At 44.8% G+C, this 24,576-nt stretch overlaps 1 protein-coding gene across 9 annotated transcripts in view; it reads right to left on the reverse strand.

Moving 5' to 3' along the window:
* Positions 1-24,576, reverse strand: part of OSBPL3 (oxysterol binding protein like 3) — a 99,193-nt gene that overhangs the window by 55,977 nt on the left and 18,640 nt on the right. For all 9 annotated transcript variants that reach the window (XM_083467941.1, XM_083467938.1, XM_083467940.1 and 6 more), the window contains one exon: positions 6,965-7,182. In XM_083467941.1, the coding sequence (XP_083324067.1) occupies positions 6,965-7,057 (93 nt within the window). In that variant the 5' untranslated portion in view covers positions 7,058-7,182. The remainder of the gene's footprint in view (positions 1-6,964; positions 7,183-24,576) is intronic.

Consider the following 24,576-nt stretch of genomic DNA (forward strand, 5'->3'; position numbering starts at 1 on the left):
GAAGAGGTCCGGGGACAGACTGTCCCCGGACCTGGTCTGAAGGCGGTTTCCCTAGGAACGCATTAATTGATTTTCAATGCATTCCTATGGGAAACCGTGCATCGCAAGACGAAAAAACCGCAAGATGAAGAGAATTGCGGAACGAATTAATTTCGTCTTGCGAGGCACCACTGTACAAAAGCTGAGGCTCCTTAACAGACCATTGGGCTATTGTTGCCATTATTGATATTAATTTTTTGTCTCTTTATTTTAGATCTTATGACTTATGTGGAAATGATTCAATTTGGTTGTGCACTTTTTGATGTTTGTATTTATTGTTTACGTCTAATTACGTATTTTGTAATACGTTGTAAGCCGCCTTGAGCGTGGTTTTAACTTTGGAAAGTCGACATACAAATAAAATGATTGGTTACTTGCTTGTTCCTGAGTGACAAGAAACAAACTCTGTAATCCACCTTCTATAGGAGGGGGGGGGGTACATCTGTTTTGGATTAGGCCAAATATTGTACTGAAGAGGGTCATGTTGGAGGCATTTGGACTTCTGCTGAAGTGAAGTAGGTTGTCTCTGAAGCAATCAGCAGCAAAGTGGGCCGTGCCCAAAGCTTTGAATCAATTTCAGAACTTAGGATATTGGGCAGCTATCAAAGAAGAAGAAGAAGAGTTTGGATTTGATATCCCGCTTTATCACTACCCGAAGGAGTCTCAAAGCGGCTAACATTCTCCTTTCCCTTCCTCCCCCACAACAAACACTCTGTGAGGTGAGTGGGGCTGGGAGACTTCAAAGAAGTGTGACTGGCCCAAGGTCACCCAGCCCTGCATGTGGAGGAGCGGAGACGCGAACCCGGTTCCCCAGATTATGAATCTGCCGCTCTTAACCACTGCACCACACTGGCCCTCAGCCCCAATATAGGAAGACATACATGGGGGCATGTGATGAAGAGGGGGGAAACAGTTGCACCTAAACAAATGATTGTAGGGAAGCCCAACACACAACATGAACCCCACTGCCCAAGGATCCTTGCTGGGGAGTTAGCTTTCCCCAGCTCCAGCCATTTACAGCGATGTAGCCTATATCATGGATAACTGCCTTGTTGTGGCGAAGGGGCTTGAATAATTCCCAAAAGCTATGAGCTATGCCGTGCAGGGCCACCCAAGACGGACAGATCATAGCCAAGAGTTTAGACTAAATATGATCCACCTGGAGAAGGAACTGGCAAACCACTCCAGTATTTTTCCAAGAAAACTCCATGGATATAAAAAAGGAGAAGCTTTGAGAAGAAAGCGAGTTTCTCCAAGGCATGCTCTGGTTCATGGGGTCACGGAGAGTCGAACACGACTAAGACGACTAAACAACAACAAGCCTGTATTTTCCTGTTTTGTGACTTCGGGGCAGCTCCTACTTGATCTCACACTGGCTACTCTCATAGTAGTGGGGAGACATCTGAAGTTTGGGGATACCAGAGCAAAGCTTTGCCTTGGGTTCAAAGCAAAGTGGGGCATCTCAAATGTGGGCCGAAACAAAGAAGCCTCCGATCAAAGAAGTGATTTTAAGAGATTTTTCTTCCCTATGCCCAAACCCTATCTTATGCCTACAAAACGGTATCAATAATCACCATCAAAGAAACTTATTATTTCATACCCATGAAAGATTCTTCTAGCAACTCACACGGTTGTGGCCACAGTCCAAAGTCATCAGTTATGCACTAGCAAAAGAATAGCGTCATCAAATGATGGCTTGAAAACAATGGCTTCCCTCTAAAAATGGGAGCTAAAGCGGCGGTGGAGGTGGTGGTAAACTAAACTAAAAGAAGTCTTCAGCTGTACCTGTAATCCCTTGCTTGCTCATAAATATTGCAATAGAAACATGACCTTGAGCTAAAAGAGCAGGAACGCCACGGGAGGACCAAGAGCTAAGGTTTGGTTAGTTAGAGCAGAGGTTTTCAACTTGACCAACTACAGTGGTACCTTGGGTTAAGTACTTAATTCGTTCTGGAGGTCCGTTCTTAACCTGAAACTGTTCTTAATCTGAAGCAACACTTTAGCTAATGGGGCCTCCTGCTGCCGCCACACCGCCGGAGCACAATTTCTGTTCTCATCCTGAAGCAAAGTTCTTAACCTGAAGCACTATTTCTGGGTTAGCGGAGTCTGTCACCTGAAGCGTATGTCACCTGAAGTACCAATGTACTTGGTAGTGGCACCCAAGCATACACACCCCATCAGATATAAAGAGTGCTTATGTATGAAATGGACACTTTCTCTTTAAAATAGGTTTAAGCAGAGGCTCCTTTCCCAGTCATCAAGAACATGTATTTTGGAATGTGCACGTTGTTTGTTTATTGTGACCATTTATAGTGTGGAACATACATAAATATTTTAAACCAGAAATTAACAGTATAAAGCAAAGTTCTTAACCTGAAGCACTATATCTGGGTTAGCGGAGTCTGTAACTTGAAGCGTATGTAACCTTAAGCATATGTAACCCGAGGTACCACTGTACATTCTTTCTGCGGCACCCCTGTGGGGCTCAGGAGCCCAGTTATGTCACCTCTTGCCTGCAGAGCTGGCAGCCTCTCAACCTTTTTTGAACACCCTCCCTTGTGGAGCATTCTCTCCTCTCCTCTCCCCTCTCCTTCAGAGTCCTCTGGGCAGCCGCAGCTGCTGCCCCTGGTCTCTGAACTGCCCCCCCCCCGGCCCCAAAGAGAAGTGCCTTCTTACTCTGCCCCACAGGGGCCTAGGAAACCAGCCCCAGAAGTACCCGTTGCCTTGGGAAGCTTGTAGCCAGGGCCACTGCAACAAACAGCTGTGCAAGCCTTTGGGGGGCAGAGATGCAAGAGGGCATCAGAGAGAGGGAAAGAAAGAGAGACAGAGGCCAGTGTTGCCCACTGCACACTGGGTGAAAACCAATGAGCTAGAGGAAATGAAAAACAGCCATTCTGCCAGATTGCAATTCTTTTAACAACAAGAAGACATGCACACATTTTTTTTAAAAGCAAGTAAAAATTCTTTGCAGAACTTGGTATCCACACATTAATGTTTTGTGCCCATTCCCTATTATTTTGCACTCTCAAGGGAAGTAAAATCTCCATGAACCTCATCGCATGGATAGTGCGCACCCCGGAAATGATCTCTTCCAGCTTCTGCCTTCTGGAAGAAGGTACAGGGTTATAAAGTCTAGGACTAGCCGCCTGAGAAACAGTTTCTATTCAAATGCGATTTTGGTTTTAAATGCAGTGTAAGGTAGTCTCTATAGGAGTATACTGTATTTAATTATGGGGTATCAGAGTTTTTAGGGGGTTAACCAGGCTGGGATAGCTGGGATAGCAGGCTTTTGAATGTCTGATGTAGAGTTTTTCAATTAAGTTGTTCTGTATGGGACAATGACAATAAAGACTATCGTATCGTATTATCGTATTGTAACGCATTAGGAGTTTGTAGCTTCTCTTTTGTTGTCTTGTAAAAGCATGCATCATACACCCGTCTTCCTATTTTCCCCTTGTGACCAAGGAATATGCTTACTTTTGTTAATTAACATTAATTAATTAATTAATTAATTTTTTGTGCCTCCCTATACCTGTAGATCTCAGGGCGGCTCACAGCATAAAATTACAATATTTTTTTAAAAAAGATACATGCTAAAAATAAGAACAAAGACAATATAACAACCCCCACCAAACAACACATTTAAAAGGACTGAACTGGAAAGAGATGTGAGAAATCTCTCTGCAACCAACAAATCTTAGTAGGGATGTGGCATGGGGACGTTTCAGAGGTTCTTCGTTCTGGGACAGAAAAAGAGTAGGCATGCCTGGTTTGTTCTGGTTACCTCCGCCATGTACTGCGAACAATGCTCAGCACCCAAGTTATGTTGAGAGACCGTGCTATGCCAAAACTAAAGTGCCAATCAATAGTCTCCTATAACTTTATTTAACACCACACTTCCGTGCTTGAAACTTAATTCATGAACACTCCAGACGTGTTTGGGGGTATCCACCGCTGGCTGAAGATTTGCTACACATGTTCTGCACTTTGTCCAATAAAACTAAACAAGTTGGGAAGCCAGTTTGGAAAAGTTACCAAAAAGGTATGCTTTGTCCTGGAGTTCAAAGATAGCGGCTCTCAGCTATTCTTTTCCTGATTGTGTTGGAAGCCTACTGAAATATACTCGGAGTTGAGAGTGGATTTCATGCTCTTTATTCAGCTCATAGTGGTGAGGAGGAATGAAAGTCCCCCCAAAATATCTGCTTTATATACATTATTTACACAATGGGCTGGATGTGACTGGCTAATTCCGAGATTCTCCTGCAGGCCAATCAGGTTGTGGATTCACTTCCATCTGGAGCTGGATTGGGTGGCTCCTGCGGACCAATCATACTGCTGCATTGTTCTAGAACCAATCAGACTGCTGCATTCTGAATCCTATTGTTCTAGGACCAATCAGACTGCTGCATTTTGGATCCTATTCAACTCAGTACATAACACCTATGCAGAAGCAGATGATCGCAGTGGTGGTTGGTCCTCAATTGGGACTGATAGGGCAGACGGCAGGAAGACCAACAGTAGGGGGAGCCAAAGCCAACAACAGGAAGAGACATCCTGTGACAGGATGCACCGTATTTTTCGCTCTATAAGACGCACCAGACCATAAGACGCACCTAGTTTTTGGAGGAGGAAAACAAGAAAAAAAATATTCTGAATCTCAGAAGCCAGAACAGCAAGTGGGATCACTGCGCAGTGTAAGCAGCAATCCCTCTTGCTGTTCTGGCTTCTGGGATAGCTGCGCAGCCTGCATTCGCTCCATAAGATGCACACACATTTTCCCTTACTTTTTAGGAGGGAAAAAGTGAGTCTTATAGAGCAAAAAAATACTGTAAGTAAGAAGGCAAGCAGGTGTAGGCTGGTTGAGGTTGGTAAGGCAGTGCCCCATTTATCTCAATTGGCCAGCCTCAATGGCTACTTGTGCATGGGCTTCTTCATTACAGACAACCACACTAAAATATGGATGTCTCCAGCAGAGACAGGCAGCATGGGGACCAGGAGTGCACCCCAACTCCCCAATAATCACGTGGTGCCCCCTTCATCCAGACAACATAGGAAGGTGGTTAATAAAGTGACCAAATCCAACCGCAGACAGATTGGGCTTCAGCCAAGGATAGATCCCACATCCTGGTTGCCCTGGCAACCCAAACAGCAAAGATATATGCTTGCGCTCAACCACTGGAAAGGGATGCCTTGAAACATAAACAAAATGTCTGCCCACTTCCTGTTATCCCTTGAAGCTGTTTATACAGTCTTCTTCCACATAATCTGATTTACTTAATCTGATCAACGGCACAGACAGTGTGAAAAAGTGGGAAATGTTCCCAGACAACTTGGCAGGTTAATAAGAAAGCAGAAAGTCCGGCTAAAACCAGTATTTGTATGTGCTTGAAATGGGGGGGGGGGCAACTACACCAAATGGAACAGAAGAGAAAAAGTGCAACTCTTGCTAAATCTCTAAATATTCATAAATAAGGACTTGCATTGGGGTGGGTGGGTTCTTGCACTGATTTTGATTCAAAATTATATGCGTGTGTATTTTTACTTTATAAACATTCAGAAATGTATTTGAGAATCTCAGCTTTCACTTTAATATGAGATCTTTGTGCCCAGAATCTCCCTCTCTGTCTCTCTTTTAAGTAACAGATGCTGGGGGCAAACAAGAGTGAACTTATAAGCTTCCCAGAAGCATTTGGATGGCTAGCATTTAGAAACAAAACGCCGGATGATACAGATCTTTGGTTAATCCATCATACCTCTCCTCTTCTGCCTCTTTTGATTGTTAAAAAAGGTTCCAGTCCTTAGGATTGCAAGTGTGTGACCAAGTTCTGAACGTCCACTCAAGTGTGGATGTGTGGTAAAAGTGCCATGGATTTTAGTGGATCTTTACAACAAAAGCCAGTATCAACATGCTCTTGGTTTTCTAAAGGAATTTGCAAGGGCCATGATAACATGAAACCATATTATCTGGAACCTGCAGGAGAGAAGATTGCTTTTTGCACTAACTCAGGCCCTGCTTGCAGGTTTCCCACAGGAAACGGGTTGGTCTCAGAGAAAACAGGATGCTGGACTAGATGTGCCACTGGCCTGATCCAGCACGCTCTTATGTCCTTGCATAATCAACTTTCCTTATCTGGTCTGCAATTATCTATACCATGCATACATGGCCAATTTTTTTATACGTCTCCGCTCAACCACACACAGCCTAAGAATGTGGCATCATGTTCTCTTTACTACAAATGAACTTTCTGGCACAATTGAAAATGAAATATTACTATTGAAATCCACGGGGGGCGGGAACCAGCAGTGCCAATTAAAACATTACTGAAAGCCAGGTTGTGAACTTGGCCTGTTGCTTGAAACCAAGGCAGAACCAACTCACTACAGATCTACTCAACCCACATATTCAGAACACCAGCTTGGTCATGTGAATTAATCCTAAGTACCAGAAACAGTGAAAAAGGGCAAGCAATCAGGAAGTGAATCATCTGCAACAGGAGTGGGGAAACAGTGGTACCTCCAGAGGTTGTTGGACTACAACTCCCATCATCCCTGACCATTGGTCATACCAACAACAGCTGGAGGGCCACAGGCTTCCAACCTTGATCTATATTTCTACACAGATCTTGATCTATATTTTTCAATCAATGTGGTGTTAAACAAAGAAGAGTTGGGACTTGATATCCTGCCTTTCACTCCCCTTAAGGAGTCTCAAAGTGGCTAACAATCCCCTTTCCCTTCCTCTCCCACAACAAACATTCTGTGAGGTGAGTGAGGCTGAGAGACTTCAAAGAAGTATGACTAGTCTAAGGTCACCCAGCAGCTGCATGTGGAGGAGCGGAGACGTGAACCCGGTTCACCAGATTACGAGTCTACTGCTCTTAACCACTACACCACACTGGGGATGATAAAAACACTTTATATTTACCTGTCTACTCCCCTGCTTAGAGGAGCAGCTACTGGTACTTCTTGAAGGCGACAAGACTTTCTGAGACACACCAAGATTCTTTTCTTCAGTCATGGTCTCCGAAAGAGTTTCTTCTGTACCAATTCAACGACAAAACGAGAAGACATGGGAGAGAAAGGCAAGAGTCATCGCATCTCCAAATGCATTCCAGCGGTGCTCGTGGTGCTCAAAGGAAATTCCTAAAAGACAGAGCAGGAGGGTGAGGGGAGGAAAAGGAGACAACAAGCGCACCATCAATTTTAGACAAGAGCAATTCTAACAACAATAAAGAGTTCAAATTTTCCGCAATGCAATGTGACACCATTGCTATAAAATTAGCAAACCAATAAGCTATAAAGGGTAACAATCAAGACTTGATGAGTAGTGTTGAAATAGGTCTCAAAAGATTGGCAAGGCAGATGGACACGAAGGATGATTTAGCGTAATGTTCTGCTTTTTTCGGAGGCATTCAAAAAGAAACTGAATAGGAACCAGGTAATATTAGGGATACATACGGCCTTTGATTACTGTGAAACAACCTGCTAACCTCACTTCTCGGACAGTTTATAGAAGTGGTCGGAAAATAAAGACTGGCAGGATTTTCTTTCTTTTTCACTTTAAGGTTTATTACCTGCTGAAGTTTTAATTCTTGTACATGTCTTTATCATGAAATATCATTTCATCTTTTATTCACGAGGATCATTGAGAGAGCTTGCTCTGAAAGGGGGGAGGGATTAAATAATTAACAATAGAATAATAATTTACATAGTGCCAGAGTGTATGTCATAATACTTCATATTGAGGCTTATTCATACTTTCCTCCACTCTTTCCAGGCATGGTCCACAATTTAAAACTCCATGGCTGAGCATTCCTGGCCACCCCCCCCAAACTTTCCCCACTTTAAAGAACATTTTTTTGTGGGGAAAGCTCTGGAGCAAAAGAAAGGGCACTCAGACATAAAGCTTTAAAGGACAGACCAGGTCTCAATAGTGCCGAGGAAAAGTTAAGCGTAGGTAAGCCCTTGTTAATTGCAGCAAGCCCCATTGTGTTAATTTTTGTCCAAAGCTAAGATCTGAACCAGGGTCTTCGAACCCACATGCTTAAGCCAGTACGCTATGCCAGCCCTCAACTATGTTTTAGGCATGGGGCAGAGGTGGAATGATTTGTGGGAACGCTTCCCAGCTCTTGGATCTGCATGGATTCCATGTGCAGAGATGTTCAGGTGAGAGATTTTGACCTTCTGATGCAGGCATCCCCAAACTCGACCCTCCAGATGTCTTGGGACTACAACTCCCATCATCCCTGACCACTGGTCCTGTTAGCTAGGGATGATGGGAGTTGTAGTCCCAAAACATCTGGAGGGCCGAGTTTGGGGATGCCTGTCCTGATGTATCCATACAGATACACAGAGCTCACAGACCATACAAACCATACCTCTACCAGAAGACAATACTTCTAGGACCACCTTATCTTTATAGGTGATCAGGTGAGTCATTTTCACCTTTTAAACACATCCAAGTTGTTGTTTAAAAATGTTGTGTTTTTTGCCCAATTATTGAAGCAGCACTTAAAGGTGTGGGCATTTAAAAACCTGTCAGCTGTGCATAGATGAACAACAGAAAATACCCATAGGGAATGATTAGAGAGCAATAACTGACCTCCGTAGAGAAGGAGGCAAAGGTATTAACAATGTCAATATGATTGGTGGAAAACCCATTTATGGAAATTGCCGCCCCGAAGAACACAACACCTTTAACTGCCGCACAATAGCAATCCCAGTGCATGATGAGGTCAGGTATTTAAGTAGGCATCTGTTGTCAAGTCTGGCAAAAACAATATTTAATAACAGCACCAAGGTAGCAGTCTGCATCGAGAACCTCGCTGGTAGACCCAGTGACAATGTAGAAAACGTGAGCTAGAGTAACCATGGCAACAGATTCTTCCCACTTCACAAAAGCTAGACTAAAAGGCAGCACCTTTCACAAACTTGAGGGTAAGAAAGTCTTACCGTACAATTACACAAAATATTGTATTATTCAACAGTGGTCAAAATCCGTAATGTAATATGTAACATGTAATACGTGGGGGAGGGTTCAGAATACTGATCAATATTTAACTTTCATCTTGTCCTCTTGGACTCTAAGTAGTGCTGACAATATATAAGCTGACAATATATAAGCAATCTAAGCAAAGCATTTCTTATGTCTTGCCAACAACTCTTTTCAGGATATGAAATCCAATCATTTTAATACCGTGCATCAATGTCTAGCTTATAGATTATAGAGTTTGCTTTTTAAAAAATGCCCGGATACCGCCGCTGGAGTTTTTCCTGTTCTTTGTGTCTGCACAACGGCCACAGAATATGCTCTTGCTAAAATCAGTTTTATGGTCTTATGCCTCATGCAGTATGTTCTACTAACTTGCTCCCCAGACAACCCCAGTTCACCTTGGGTTTTTTTGTCTGCAGCAAGCAAGTGTTGCATTACATGCCTGGCTACTTGGTGCTGAATTAAGAACCATGGCTATGTTTATTCACCCAAGCTGCCTGAGTGACAACATATGGCAAGGTCTGCTTCAGTGAATCCGGCGCCAGTTCTGTCATCATTCCCTCCAACAGTGAACTCAGGTGGTTGAGTGCCAACAGCACTGGCGTCGAAATGTGGATTACTGAGAAACAAGGAAGAGAAAGCAGCATGTTCCGCTGAACCCCGAGGTATGAGGAAGTACAAAAACATCTGAACACCTTCAGAAACAGTCCAGTGAAGATTGAGTATTGCTCATGCATTCCAGGGACCATGGAATGTTGGCAATTGGAAAAGAAAACCAACTGGTAGATAGAGATGAATGAATTGGCCTGCTTTAGCCTTACCACACCTTATAGGAGTCCAGCCATTGGGAAAGGGGAAAGAATGCAACTACAAGATTTTGTTGAAGGCCCCATTTGTCTTCTTCCTATTCAGTGGGATATGGAAAGGAGAAGGCATCTCATTGTAAGTGCTGGGATCTAAACACTACATATCACACTCGTTCTTCTATTTAAAAAAACCAACAACATCTCAAGTGCCTTTGTGAATGGCTGCCAATAGCTTGTATGCAGCAACCAACATTTAAGAAGCACCACTGGGATATTTTAAAACTCTGCTATAAAGTTGCCTAATGTGATTGCAATACGGTGGTACCTTGGTTGTCAAACTTAATCCGGAACACTTACTTCCGGGTTTGCAGTGTTCGGGAGCCGATTTGTTCGACAACCAAGGTACCACTGTACTCAACAGCTCAAAAACTACAGACACCCACAGTTATGCACTGATGCATCTGTATGGCCAGCTACAGATCTCTTGAATTGATTATTTTTGCCCAAGATCCTGACACCACGAGTCCAAGTGGTGGACTCTCGGGCATGGGCATAGCCATATGTGCAGATCCTGAGCTTATTCTCGGTTAGCAGAATAAGGTTCTTCCATTATGATTCAAGGTTTACTTTTAAAGCACCAATTCCTCTCTTTTTAGAGGTTCTAAAAAGGAACTCTCCGTTTGTTCCCAAGAGCTCTTTTGGAAGAGCCAATCCTCTAATTACCTATTTCAACTGTCAAGGCCTGGTGAAACCCATTTCACTTTCTGTTACCATGATACAGTACCTCCTGCATCAACAAAACTCAGCAGCATCTTCAGCTGCAAGAATTTAGTCTTGGGGCAGAGGTACAATCATGCTCTGCTGTCTGAATTTATTATTGCTTAGGCGTTTCATATGGAAAACTGCACAAATGCCTCCTAGAGGTTAATGAGCTCTGCCTTTCTATTTTCAACACTCCTTCTAATGGTTCTGGAAACAAGAAAGGGGGAGGGGGGGAAACCACGCAGCAGAGAACTTTATAGCATAAAGCATCTCTCAGGATAAAGAAGGCAGACATATGCCTATGCAGGTGTTTCAGACAGTTCTTGAAATCATTAAGCAGCAGCAAGGCCACAGAATTCGCTCCAGAGAATTGTTTCAGCAATCTTCAAATTTCTGCTCAACACACTTTCAGTTTTCACCTGCATGTGACCACAAGTTCTTTACGGAAGCGGGTCATGTGATGTGGCAGGTTATTTGCATCATACTTCAAGTTTATTGAATGGTTGCCTTGGTGGGTTTTTTTGTGTGGAGGGGGTCCTAATAAAATGTTCCTAATTGAAGCAGCATGCAAGTTGAAAAAACAGCAAAAATATCTGAACAGCTACCACCCCCTCCCTGGTCGATACACTCAAGTTCCAAATATATCTAAAAATTTCAATAATTTCAACAAGACACAAACTATTTTGGTATGCCTTTGCATTCATGGTCACAATGCTTCACTGTTACAATCTGTTGTACTATTATTACATAGCAATGCGTGACTTTGCTCTCAGATCCTCTGAAAGAAATATTAGAGGGGAAAGCTGGCGGTGGAGTTGCCATGGAGCAGTTATAATTTTTTGTTGTTGCTTAGCACTTTCTACAGCTCTTTAGAAATTATGGCTCATCTCTAACCCAGTAGTTATCCACTGTATTTTTAGAATATACAAAACTGTATCTATAAATACAACCTGCTTGATCATTCATGCAATTCTTCCTTAAATAACAAAGAATACACACTCATTTTCAGGTCTTGTCTACACAGAGTATTTTAAGTAGCTAAAAGGAGAGTAGTAACGGATTCCCAATGTGACCAGCTCCAGGACACCCACAAAAATCAAGTCAGTTATGTTCCATCAGGTTGCTCATTTCAAGATTTTGACAGAAGACCTCACAAGGACAAAGGAAACAAAATGGATTTCTCTCTCTTTAAATAAAAAAAATCATTTAAACGGGTTGGTTAGCAACACCACATTTTGTATTGGTTTACTTATAATCTATTAACAGCCCCTGAGCACCAGCTGACCAGCATTTCCTTCCCCCTCCCCTTTTGATTTTTTTATTCCTTAAATACCCTGGACACCCCACCCTTTTGCCAGCCATATGGGATCTATTATGCAGAACTGATGAGCTTTCCCAAAATGCACCACACATGCTGAACTCTCCAAGCAGGTAAGAAACTAAAAATAGACATTCAAGTACGATTTGGCTACAACTGGTGTGTTCTGCTAGCATCTGCTCTTACCCTGGTCATTCCAAGCAAGAGAGGAAAAACAGAACAGTCTATTTTTTATTTTAAACCCCCTGTGTACTAGATGTGCTTTTCTTCCCAGTAAACCAGGGTTGCAGAATCTCTCTTAGCCCAAGGTTTCCATATTCCCTTCGGAACAAAATCCTGTGGTGGGTGGGGCCCAAGGGGAAAGTGGGTGGACCTGGGAATAAGAATAAGAATATCTTTATTGTCATTGCCCCCTTCGGGGACAACGAAATTACTTGACTGCTCCATAAAAACACTAATTAAACAATACAGTATAAAACAGCAAGGGAGATTAGATGACTTTCAAAGTCCGGGCTTCCCATTCAGGGCCGAGATTGCTCTGGAGAAGAAGCTGTTCTTAAGACGGCTCGTTCTTGTCTTCATCGTCCTGTATCTCCGTCCCGACGGCAAGAGCTCGAAGAGACAGTGACCAGGATGCGATGGATCTTTTACTATGTCCAATGCCTTCCTATGGCACCTTGTGGCATAAATCTGCTCTAAGGTGGAGAGTGGGCAGCCAACAATGCTCTCTGCTGCCTTAACCACCCTGCACAACCCCATCCTGTCCTGGGCAGTACAGCTTCCATACCACACACATAAGCCATAAGTGAGCACGCTCTCAATGGCACAGTGATAGAAGGCTGGAGGCTACTGTCGAGATGGCTTGCAGAATGAATGAAAGGACACACAAAAGCCCTGAGGACATCACACCAGTAAGGTAGGCGCAACCAAAATCCCACACGCCCACTTATGAGAACTTCATTAAAAAAACAAAAATCTCTCCCTTCTGATAATTTTTGAAGGCAATTTATTTTCTTGTCGATTGATGCAGAATGGTTACAAAGAAAAGAAACTACCAGAAAATTTTTTAGCAAGGCACTAGCTCATACATGGCTTCAGGTAATCATAATGGCTTGATCACCATGCTGCTCATAATAATAGCAGCTTATCAATCAGTGTGTGGGGTTCATCTGGACGCAAGGTCTTTTGAGTCCTGGAAATGACTGCCCCCCCCCCCGGACTCACGGGGAATAGTTCTGCACCATAAGATTCCACGTTTCTACCACTGCTGAGTCTTGGCAACCATTTGCAAGCTCTCTTTTGAAACAGCCATAGCTATAGGTACAATATGCTTTTGAATTATGGTACTGGAGGAGACTCTTGAGAGTCCCATGGACTGCAAGAAGATCAAACCTATCCATTCTTAAGGAAATCACCCCTGAGTGCTCACTGGAAGGACAGATCCTGAAGCTGAGGCTCCAATACTTTGGCCACCTCATGAGAAGAGAAGACTCCCTGGAAAAGACCCTGATGTTGGGAAAGATGGAGGGCAAAGGAGAAGGGGACGACAGAGGACGAGATGGTTGGACAGTGTTCTCGAAGCTACCAGCATGAGTTTGACCAAACTGCAGGAGGCTGTGGAAGACAGGAGTGCCTGGCGTGCTCTGGTCCATGGGGTCATGAAGAATCGGACATGACTAAACGACTAAACAAGAACAACATAGGTACAATGATCACCTTCGTGTGCCTTTCTTGCCCCACAGGCTCAGAAATTCCCCACCCACCCTGAGTCTCTGTGCTACTTTGCTGCCTTACTTCCCTAAGCAGAAAGTTCTCTTTGGCTGTGTTGGGTTCTCTTCCCAGGAACAAGAGCATTAGCTGCATCCATCATCACTTCCAGTTACAAACGCATGCCTCTTTTGTTGCTGCCATTCTGCTCCTTTGGTCCATAGTCTCCTCTCTTGTTGGGCCCAATCATTCCTTCTCGATGCCTTAGTCTGCTACTCTGCACAGCGACCTCATCTTTCATCTTGCTTTAACTCAGGGAGGCTCTGGCCCACCTGATGTTGTTGGAATCCAAATTCCATTAGCCTGCATGGTCAATGATGATGGGAGTTGTAATTCAGCAACACCTGGAGGACCAGAGATTCCCCATATTGGGTTCCATGCCTCTGCTAGCCCACTGGGACCCATCCTGCCTTACCATCTCCTCCTGTGCCAATTTCATCTTCAGTTTCTCTGCCTGAGATACCTAACGGCGAAATGTGAGCAGTCCACGCTGCTAGCATCCTGCAGTGGGTTTCCTTACCAGCTTATCAGATTGTACTCATCCTTGCAGTGCGTCTAAGTTAGCACAACTGCCAGAAGGTGCTTTTATACAGCTTAGACTGAGGAAGAACGGCTTGTGTGTTGCAAGCACAACCATCTGCCCCCATTAACCTCCAATATATTCCACATTCATAAAAATAACTTGGATTTTCGAAACATAGCTTGTCCGTTTCCGATTAACACCCTAAACGAAGTGCGCTTCCCCATTGGGCCGATAGCGTTCATACATCACTCCTCTTTGAGCAAGCATGCTTCTTCAAAACACACAAATGCTGCCTTTCAGACTTGAAGAGCGTCAATTTGAAAACACTTTGCAGCCTTTACCACACTTGAACAAAGTGATCAGCCCTTTCTTTTATTTAGTGCATGGCTGTTATGTCCTTTTGCTAGGGCTCTTAAATATTTTATAGCCTGCTGTCCTCCCTTGTTAGTCTGAAAGGCATAAAAGCTCAGGTATCATCACTTTCCAGTACTAATTGGATTCTGGAATCCAGACAGAGACAATATGGCAGACCAACTTACAAATGAATTAGCTGCCATTTATTGACGGGCAAACACATTGCACTCCAGCGCATGTTTCCTTGATTTTTAAATGAAAAGCAAGCTTTGGGAGGGACAATGCTGAGGAGTGGAGACATGGGCATAGCCAGGATATTTTTTTTTTTTGGGGGGGGAGGCCTTTTGTGGGGGAGGGGGCAGAACCTGTTTGCTATTTTTTTATTGAATTTTATTGATTGGGAGTGGGGAGCTGCCCCTCCCTGCCTCCCCTGGCTATGCCCATGAGCAGAGAGGCAACTAGAGCATTGGGGAGTGGGGGATGACAACTTGGGAGTGATCTGGATGGGTAAAACAGCAGGCAGGCAAAAGGGGTAAGGCAAGCACTACCTCTCCTAACCAATTCTTTGCTCAAAATGACATATACGGAGTGACTCTCAGCTTCTAATCATGTCCTAGAGGACCCTCCTTCTCCTGACTCCCCCTTGATCACTCAGGTCTCCTGCTTCTATCAACTCCCAGCTCATCCCTTCTGCCAACTGCTCCTCGATGTCCTACCACCAGGCTCCGGGCTCTAGGGTGTCGTCTTTGGAGTCCTCCTTGGGGGGCTCTTGGGCTGGGAGCTCCATCACTCCTCCTCATCCAGCCTGTCCCTGACAAACAACATCTGGAGAGCAACAGGTTAGTTGTTGCTGCTCCAGGGGTTTCCCCCAAAGGCTTCATGGAGAAGGTAGTGTTTTGGAATGCATTCCTCTAGGATAAAATCATAGCACATGAATGATGCAGCCAAACTTAAGAGCCCTTGCTGAGTACATGCTTAGTTCTTCTAGTGCATTCTTTTTTGTTTCTCTTGCATGTCAGCCACACAGGTAAGCCGAAAGCTTTTTACCAGCTCCCAAAATTTTTGTCTGGCTCAGTCCTCCCCACCATGGCACACGGAATAATGGAGCTGGCTACTCAGAGGAGCTTTGCTGTTCTCGGCTGGGGAACTAATTACAGGGCCGCATTATCTCATTTTTCTACTTGCCAATACACTCAACGTGTAATGCAGTCCCTTTTGAAAAAGGAACAGCGTGTGGTTAATGCTATAAATTCTGGCAGTCGTAAGCATGGAACACTCTTGGCATCAATTTGCAAATACATTTATCTGTCTTTTATGAGGATATTATCTCTTGATCAGTTTTAGTTCTCCTTCCCATGCCTAATAAGGAGAAAAGAAAGCTGTCAGTAACACAGCACAGAGATTCCACAGATTTATGCTTGTCTAACAAGCCACAACATTACTCATCCCTACAGCAGACTGAATAGGTATTCATTATAGTGCAATTTACTGACACAAAACTGTGCTAACAAGGAGTTAAGCTGAACTACGCCTCAAGAGAAACATTGCAAAGGGAATTCGGGGGAATGCGGCTTCTGATTTGAGAAAGAAAGAATATTGTAGATTACCACTGGCAATTTACTCTTGCAAATTTATTTATCTTTTGGTGGCTATGGAGATAATCTCCTTAATATTCACCAGACAAGCATTATTCAGGGATCTTTGATCTGGTTTGATTGGCTCCTAACCACTGGGTTAGGAAACGGAGGTAATTACTTGTTCACAGTTCTGCTGCAGAGTCTTCATAATTTTTATTCTCTTCTGAACCATTAAAGTGTAAGAAAGCATGACTGGCACCTCCATGGCCAGAAACCATCTGCAACACTCGAGTACTCGGCAACGAAGTACAGATTTGTAATGAAAAACCTATCTGGAATATCCCAGGCAAAAACAGGAGACCAGTGCAGTCAAAGTTACCCAGCTATGACCTTCTCTTTCAGTACAGCTCACTCGCTGTGTCCTGGGGAGGATAATGTAGCAGCTGACTACTGCCTGAAGGAAGCATGCATATAAACTGAATCAACGCAACTTGACAGAAGGGAGGCAGAAGAGGTTCTCCCACTGCAGTTTGGGCTCTGCTACTTTAGTTTCAGCTACTGGAGTTCATATTGCAGCTCCTATCAGCTTCACATGGGGTTGGACAACAACTTCCATCATCCCCCTCGCCACTGGCCACACAGCCTGTGGCGGATGGGAAGCAGCATTAGAAATTCGCCAGGAGCTAAGCGCATTTTGCACCTGGCTATTGACCACTCGTGGACGAGTGAAGATGCCAAGCCTGAGGCCTCCACCATCTGGAGATGCAGGCCTGGGGATCCTTGGATCTTGACTGTTTTCACACACCAGCAATGCATCCTGTGGAATTCTCTCTGTGATAGTTTATCCGCACAATCAGAATGAATTTCAGGAACCAAAAAGCCATATTGAAATATACGACTGTCTGGCCCCAAAATGGCAAACTAGGCATTCCATTTTGGCGACTGTAACCCTGGTTTAAGGAGCCATTTGGTGTCTAGCTTATATATCTGAGTTTCTAGCACTGATGGGAGACGGAGTCCACAGTTTCCATACCCCATAACCTAGCACAGAGAGAATCATAGCTGTCAACCTTCCTTTTTTTTTGCGGGAAATTCCCTTATTCCAGCGCCATTTCCCGCTGCTATCCCGGATTGTTAGATATCCCGTAGACTGTCCCTGGGATAGGTGAGGCTGCTGATCCCTTATTTTCAAATCTGAAAGTTGACAGCTATGGAGAGAATTTGTAATGAAGTTTCTTTAAAGGCCTTAATCTCAACCCTTTCTGTGAGCTGGAAGTGCAAAGCCCTGTCCAGTCATTCTTAAGCGAATAACAAGTTGCAGGAGCCGGGAGTTGATTGGTATTCACTGATCCTACACCCCATTCATTTATCGAGGCAGCATGTCTACAAAGCAGAGCCTGATCTATGTATACAGGCCCTTCCCAAGATGTAGAACCCAGATTGATTTGGGTTCCACGTCATTTGGTGGGGGGCACATAGCAGAAACAGCAGGCTCATCTCTACACATGTTGCCCATGCCATCCACACGCTAGCAGTTACTGGGCATGGTCTCATTTCCACCTCTTGCAGAATGAGCTCATTACTCAACTTAAAGTCTCAAATTAGCAGGAAAACTATAAACTGAAACCCCGGTTCGCATGTAACACAAAGTCAAACAACAGCTGGCACACAAATGCACGAGTGTGTGGGTTCCTAGAAGCTGTAACCAAGGTTTGATCTTGGTTCACAGCTCATGGTTTGTTTGGAGGAGACAAACCATGAGCCCAGGTTTGGACAACATGCTAAACCAAACCATGGATTAGCTTCATGTAGCGTGGCATCACAGACCCAGAAGAAAAGCACAGGGGCTGCCATCGCCTTTCCAGGAGCCCACATGCTCATGCTAGGCCATGGTTTGTCTTAGCAGTGCATCTGAACTGTGCCAGAGAATGGCTAAGAAAATGGACTTGTAAGTTCTCCTGTAGCCAACCTACTCGGAAGTATAGCTGCAGCTACACAGTAGGAAATTGGATCGGAGGCCTCCAATTGAAACTAGTTGCCCACCAGGACTTATATACAGTGGTACCCCGCAAGACGAACGCCTCGCGAGACGAAAAACTCACAAAACGAAAGGTTTTTTCGTTTTCGAGTTGCCTCGCAAGACGAATTTCCCTATGGGCTTGCTTCGCAAAACGAAGCTTGCCCCGGGGACAGCGGGTCTTTTCTTTTGAAGCAAGGGGCGGCGGGGAGAAGCGATCTTCTCCCCGCAGCCCCAGGTCCGGGGACAGCGGGAAGCGCTTCCCGCTGCCCACGGACCTCTTTTGAAGCAAGGGGCTGCGGGGAGATCTGCCCCAGCACCTGCCCCAGCCGCCCCACTTCGGAACACTGCTCCGAAGCGGGGCGGGGGGGCGGGAACACCTGCCCCAGCCGCCCCGCTTCGGAACGCTGCTCCGAAGCGGGGCGGGGGGGCGGGAACACCTGCCCCAGCCGCCCCGCTTCGGAACGCTGCTCCGAAGCGGGGCGGGGGGGGGCGGGAACACCTGCCCCAGCCGCCCCGCTTCGGAACGCTGCTCCGAAGCGGGGCGGGGGGCGGGAACACCTTCTGAAGGCGGGCGGGGGGCGAAAGTCTTTGCTCCCCCCTGCCTGCCTGTCCCGGAGGGCTTTTGAAGGCAGGCGGGGGGAGCAAAGACTTTCGCCCCCCCTGCCTGCCTTCCCAGGGGCTTTTAAATCACCCCGGACAGCGGAGAAGTCCTCCGCTGTCCCGGGGCGATTTTAAAATGCCGCCCGCCAGCATTTTAAGATCGCCCAGACAGCGGAGAAGTCCTCCGCTGTCCCAGGGTTTTTTAAAATGCTGGGGGTGGGAAGAAAAGCCCTTGTTCCCCCCCCCCCAGCCTTCAGAAGAGGTCCGGGGACAGACTGTCCCCGGACCTGGTCTGAAGGCGGTTTCCCTAGGAACGCATTAATTGATTTTCAATGCATTCCTATGGGAAACCGTGCATCGCAAGACGAAAAACTCGCAAGACGAAGAGACTTGCGGAACGAATTAATTTCGTCTTGCGAGGCACCACTGTACAAAGCAACTCGCTGATTTGGCAGCATGCCTAATTTTTCAACCATCTGGTCAAGAAGCAGCATAATAATATAATAAAATTTCATTTGCTCTAAACAAACAGTACTCCAGTTTATTAGAATATTTATATGTTTGTTACCCAGGCAATCTTTTTTTTAAAAAAACCTGAACCATACCTGCTTGCCCTGCTATCAACAGTTGCGATGAAAACAGTGCAGCTATTAAGACATCAATCCTGAAGATGACTTACAGAGACTAAAGAAAGTTCATGCACCCTGTATTATGGTTAGGGTTGCTCAATCACATTGTGTTCCAGCAAGAATATTTCCATAGTAAAAACAGCTCCACTTAAATAGTGTTTTAAAATCTGTTTGCAACATGGACATTTTCACCCAGATATGTTTATTTATGCAAGTCAAAATGTCAAATAGCATGTTCTAATCCAGGCATAGGCAAACTCCGGCCCTCCAGATGTTTGGGACTTCAATTCCCATCATTCCTAGCTAACAGGACCAGTGGTCAGGGATGATGGGAATTGTAGTCCCAAACATCTGGAGGGCCGGAGTTTGTCTATGTCTGTTCTAATCCCATTAAACCTGGATAATATTCCCAGCATTCTGTCTTAAGACAAACAGAAGACTTTGGTGTGTCCCCCCCCATCTTTACCAGGTTTTTTTGTCGTCCTCACATTATTGATTGCTTAATATCCATATTGAAGATGTGGCTTCCACAGCTCAAAAGCCTTCTCGCTACTCTGAGACTCGTAGTAGGGCCTAATAAAGGCATTGCCCTACTGTTGATTTTGAACTATTCCCCAATGGACTGACATAGCTGCCTACAATTTGGGCGTATTTAAAGGTTGGAAGTCTATGGTAAGATGTTCCGAATCTACACATTGACTCAGGACACCACTGCCTCCATACTGGTACAATGCACACGTCAGCAACTCGATTGTCTCAGGGATGCACTCTGAGGAAGAAGTGGGGAGGAGGTTCCCCCACCCCTTGTAAAATGGCCACTTGCAAGTCATTTCCTTCTCAGAGAGGAAGAATTGACTCCTCTGCCCCATACACTTTCCAATTAATTTTCAGACATAAGACATAATCTTCACGGCCATTTATTCACAATAGTATCATCTACTGAAATGTCACTTCCTCTTCCTTGCACACAATTGAAGAGAAACACTGAGAAAGTACCTTCTCGCCCGGTCTACCTTCCTTTGCTGCTGTGTGACTCTCTCTTCCACCTCGTCTATCAGAATGAAGCGAGGAGGCAAGATCAGCTTTCGTGATTTTTTATCTCCTTTCCTTGCAAGCTCATTTCTTTCGGGCAACAGCAGGGAGAGAAAGGAGGACACAGAGGTGAACGTGAGCGAACTTTTTTAAAAGGCAAAAATATTTAGCCAACCTTGCCCAGGTTGCCTCCTGCCAAATAGATTACTTGCTGGAAAATACTCTAGCCAAATTCTTAGCAGGCCACATTAACAGTGCAGTCCTATACAAACCTGCTAAGACTTCAGTCCCATGAGTTCAATGGGGTTTAGTCCCACATAAGTGATACAGGACTGCAGGCTAAATAGTCTTAATCACTTATAAGGAGACATCCTTCCATGCTAATCTGAGCAGCAAGCTAATGGGGACTACTTTCTCTAGAAATAATGAGCAACATCATTAAAGTAGTGCCAGTGTTTCAACAACAAAGCTAGGAAACCAGACTCCTTACCGAAAACATTACCAGGACCATGTGCAGATTTTACAGGCATTTTGATTGTGCATTGGGACACCCCAGCGCAGACATACTGATAATTGGCTGAGCAGGCTGCCACCACCCATAAAGGGGAGCCAAGGTTTCAGTCAGATCACTCCTGCTCTGCTCTTCCCCAGCAACAGGGAAACATACCAGGAAGGGGAGTAGCTTAGAATTACACCCAAACCTGGCATCATGGTTTCTTTTGTCCTAACAAACCAGAATCACTAGGCAGCCTTAAATCATGATTAGTTATTGGTTTATTGATCTGCGCTTTGCTAGGGTGAAATGAACTTTGATCCCGGGGGGTTGCTAAGCTAGCCCTTTCCTGATTGGTTTATCCCAGGGGTAGGGAACCTGAGGACGTCCTGCTGCTGGGCTACAACTCGGCTTGCTGACCACTGACCATGCTGGCTGGGGTTGATGGGAACTGGAGTTCAAGAGCATCTGCAGTGCTACAAGTTCCATGCACCTGGTATATCCAGGAGAGAATCAGATCAGTAGCATGAAGCTTGTGCACATTATGATTCATTAAGCTTGCCTGCCATGGCGCTGCCAGGCAAGGAATGTCCAGAGTGAGGAAGTAACTGTTGACTGTTAAAAGTACACTTACAACTTAGAAAAAGCCATGTCCACCGACCCAACACCTTTCAGCTACTCCTATCCAATGAGGCAGTGGCAGCAACAGAGACCTGAGCTGCACACAAGCAGGTGAAAACCGTGCCTGTGTGTAACCTATTTCTGCTGCTCCCTCTTCAATCCTCAACTGGTCCTAGGAGACAGTGGAGCAGGAGAGTTGGGAGCAGAAGGTAGATGTGTGGAAGCCTTTGACTCTACACCAGCCTGACCTATCACCTCTTCTTCAGGCTACAGGTCACTGATCCCTTCCTTCCAAGTCAGACTCCAGTCCCCTTTCTCCCGGTATAAGTATCCAGCCATCACTCACTCCAGACCAGCCCCTAACATTGCCATTGCATGCAAATGCAGCATTCTGAAGCTCGCAGGAAGCCAAGTGAAATCTGCCGCGGCCGCTGAACTCAGAGACTTTGTGTGCTAAGAACTATATAAGCGATCTTTTAGCACAGGCTGTATATCCTGGGTCACAGGATGCATGTTCTGCTTGGAATAAAATACCACCAAGTATGACATTTACTCCCTCATAAACTTGATTAGGATTGCAGCCTCAAAACATCAACTCAGGGGCAAAAACAGGCTTCCATTCATCACCCAAGCTGCGGCCTCACAAGGAGGCCAAAATATGCATTCAGAATTACATTATTACACCTGTCATCATAGGATGCCTTTGTTTGCCAGTTTGGAAATCCATAATGCTACGAACAAGTAAATAAACTAAACCTCACCTTCCTGTGTGATAGGAACTTAAAAAGTTGCTAGTAGTCTCCTCTTCAATCAACCCCACCCCAAAAGTGCCCTTCTCATCGGCTATTGACTGTGGGCCATCCAACACTGAGCACTGAAAGCCAGGTCACAAGTATGCAAATATCTTCTCTTTCACCCCTCCACTGGTCCCTGGCAGTTGACAGGCTAGGAAAGGGCAGAATAATGGCAAGGAGGAGGGCAATGAATTAAAAGTATTGTTTTGCAAGTCTATAAACGCTGTTCAGGACAGGACATGTTTTTATCCCCAAAATCTGATATTGGCAAGCACACACCCCGCCGCAGATTTAGTGCTGCAAAATCCCTATCCATCTTTGTGCGCTTTGGAAATTTTTTGGCACATCCCTATGACTTGCCCAGCTCCACCAAATGCTTTCTTTCAGCCAGTTGACAGTTTTCATAGCACTGTTGCCAACATTCAGGGGTGAGTAAACAGGAGTGTTCCTTTTGTTTTTAATCTTGCAGTCAAAGCAGGAAGATGGGAAAAGGGGGGGGGGGACACGTAATTCAGAGGAAGCATTGTACAAGAGACAGGGCTAAGGCATGAAGCAAGAAATTGTGGGTAGTGCGGGGGGGGGGAATTAATGCGATTTAAGAAAGCACACTCCTCCCCTGAAATCTGTATTAGCTGTAATTATACCCTCTTGAGATTTTTTTTATCCTCTTTGAATAAGAGTCATTGCTTGCAACACTCATTTTTTCTATGTACCAGCAGGATAACATGTTAAAGATCTGTAGTCCTGTATTCTGCTGTTAACAATTTTCACTTGATGGGTGGGCAACAGGTTTGTTATTACATAAAGCTATGTATGCACAATAACATACAAAGCATGTTCTCCCTTAAAAAATAATAATAATCTTAGAAACTGTAGTGTGTTAAGAATGCTGGGAATTATGCCTCTGCTAGGTGTACACTACAGTTCCCAAGATCCTTGGGTGTCAGCATGCTTTAAATGTATGTAGGTAGCCTAAAACAGTGTTTCCCAACCTTGGGCCTCCAGCTGTTTTGGGACTACAACTCTCATCATCCCTAGCTAGCAAGACAAGTGGTCAGGGATGATGGGAATTGTAGTTCAAAAACAGCTGGAGGCCCAAGGTTGGGAAACACTGGCCTAAAACACAATAAATTAAAAGATACTGTGCACATTTTCAGCTCTGCAGTTATCTTCTTACAGGAAGCCTATGCATTCAGTAGGTAGCTTTCCAAATCTGTGACTGCAATAATTCAAAGTTCAGTTTCTAACAGTAAATTTGGATCTTCATCCAAATAGGAGGATCTCTATCTGAGAAGTGGGACACTGTTTTCAGGTTTATACTGGAAATGTTTAGGTGAGGAGGAGTTGCAAGACAATGCCATCCAGTGGCGTAGCGTGGGTTGTCAGCACCCGGGGCAAGGCAAGTAATTTGCGCCCCCTAACCCGTGGATTTGCGCCCCCTAACCCTAACCCCCAGATGTTGCACCCGGTGCGGCCGGCCCCCCTGCACCCTCCACGCTATGCCACTGATGCCATCCTAAGAACCACTTTATTCTGGTCCCTTCTACATTCTAAAATGAAAGGAAGAGGAAAATGGTTATTGCTCGTTAACTGCTCTGCGGTCTTACTGAAGAGAGGTCCAGGAATATCACCAAAAAGAAAATTTCAGTTGGGTACTTTTTATTTTGTCTTTCGTTTCCAACTTCTGGAAGCAATATAGCCAAAGCACAGCAAACCACAAACTCTTAACTGAAATGGGATTTTAAACTACGCTGCAAGAGCACTGGCACAACCAGCCACAGGCATGTGAAATACTTGTGTTCTCCTCCACCGCCAAGTACAGTTCTAGCCTTCGTTTATAGTCAGGAGTCTCAGGACGGAATGTTAGAATAGGCTTTGCCAGATTCCACACAGCACACAGGCATCATACATACTTTCCTAACAGAAAATAGATGGGTCTTTGGCATAAAAACCAGCTCCTTATCTTCAGACTTTTGAAACTTGGGAAAAACTGTGGAGTACCTGTGAGTCACCCAGGGTGAAAAATGTTTTTTTTAATTAACCTTCTCGGCTTGTGCCTCACCTCAGTCTGTTTCCAGTAATGATTGTGTTCCTGAACAGAGGTGATAGGTTCAGTAGCAACAACACAAAATGGATTGTTATTTGGGAAGGGCAATGGGAAAGATCTCCTTTCACCCGAGTAACATGGCTTTTGTATTATCACACACCTTTATTTATTTATTTTTTAAAAAGGCAAAGAAGCAAAGGTC

This window comes from Podarcis liolepis (assembly GCF_965112155.1).
Source record: "Podarcis liolepis genome assembly, chromosome: 12".
NCBI classification, from domain to species: domain Eukaryota; kingdom Metazoa; phylum Chordata; class Lepidosauria; order Squamata; family Lacertidae; genus Podarcis; species Podarcis liolepis.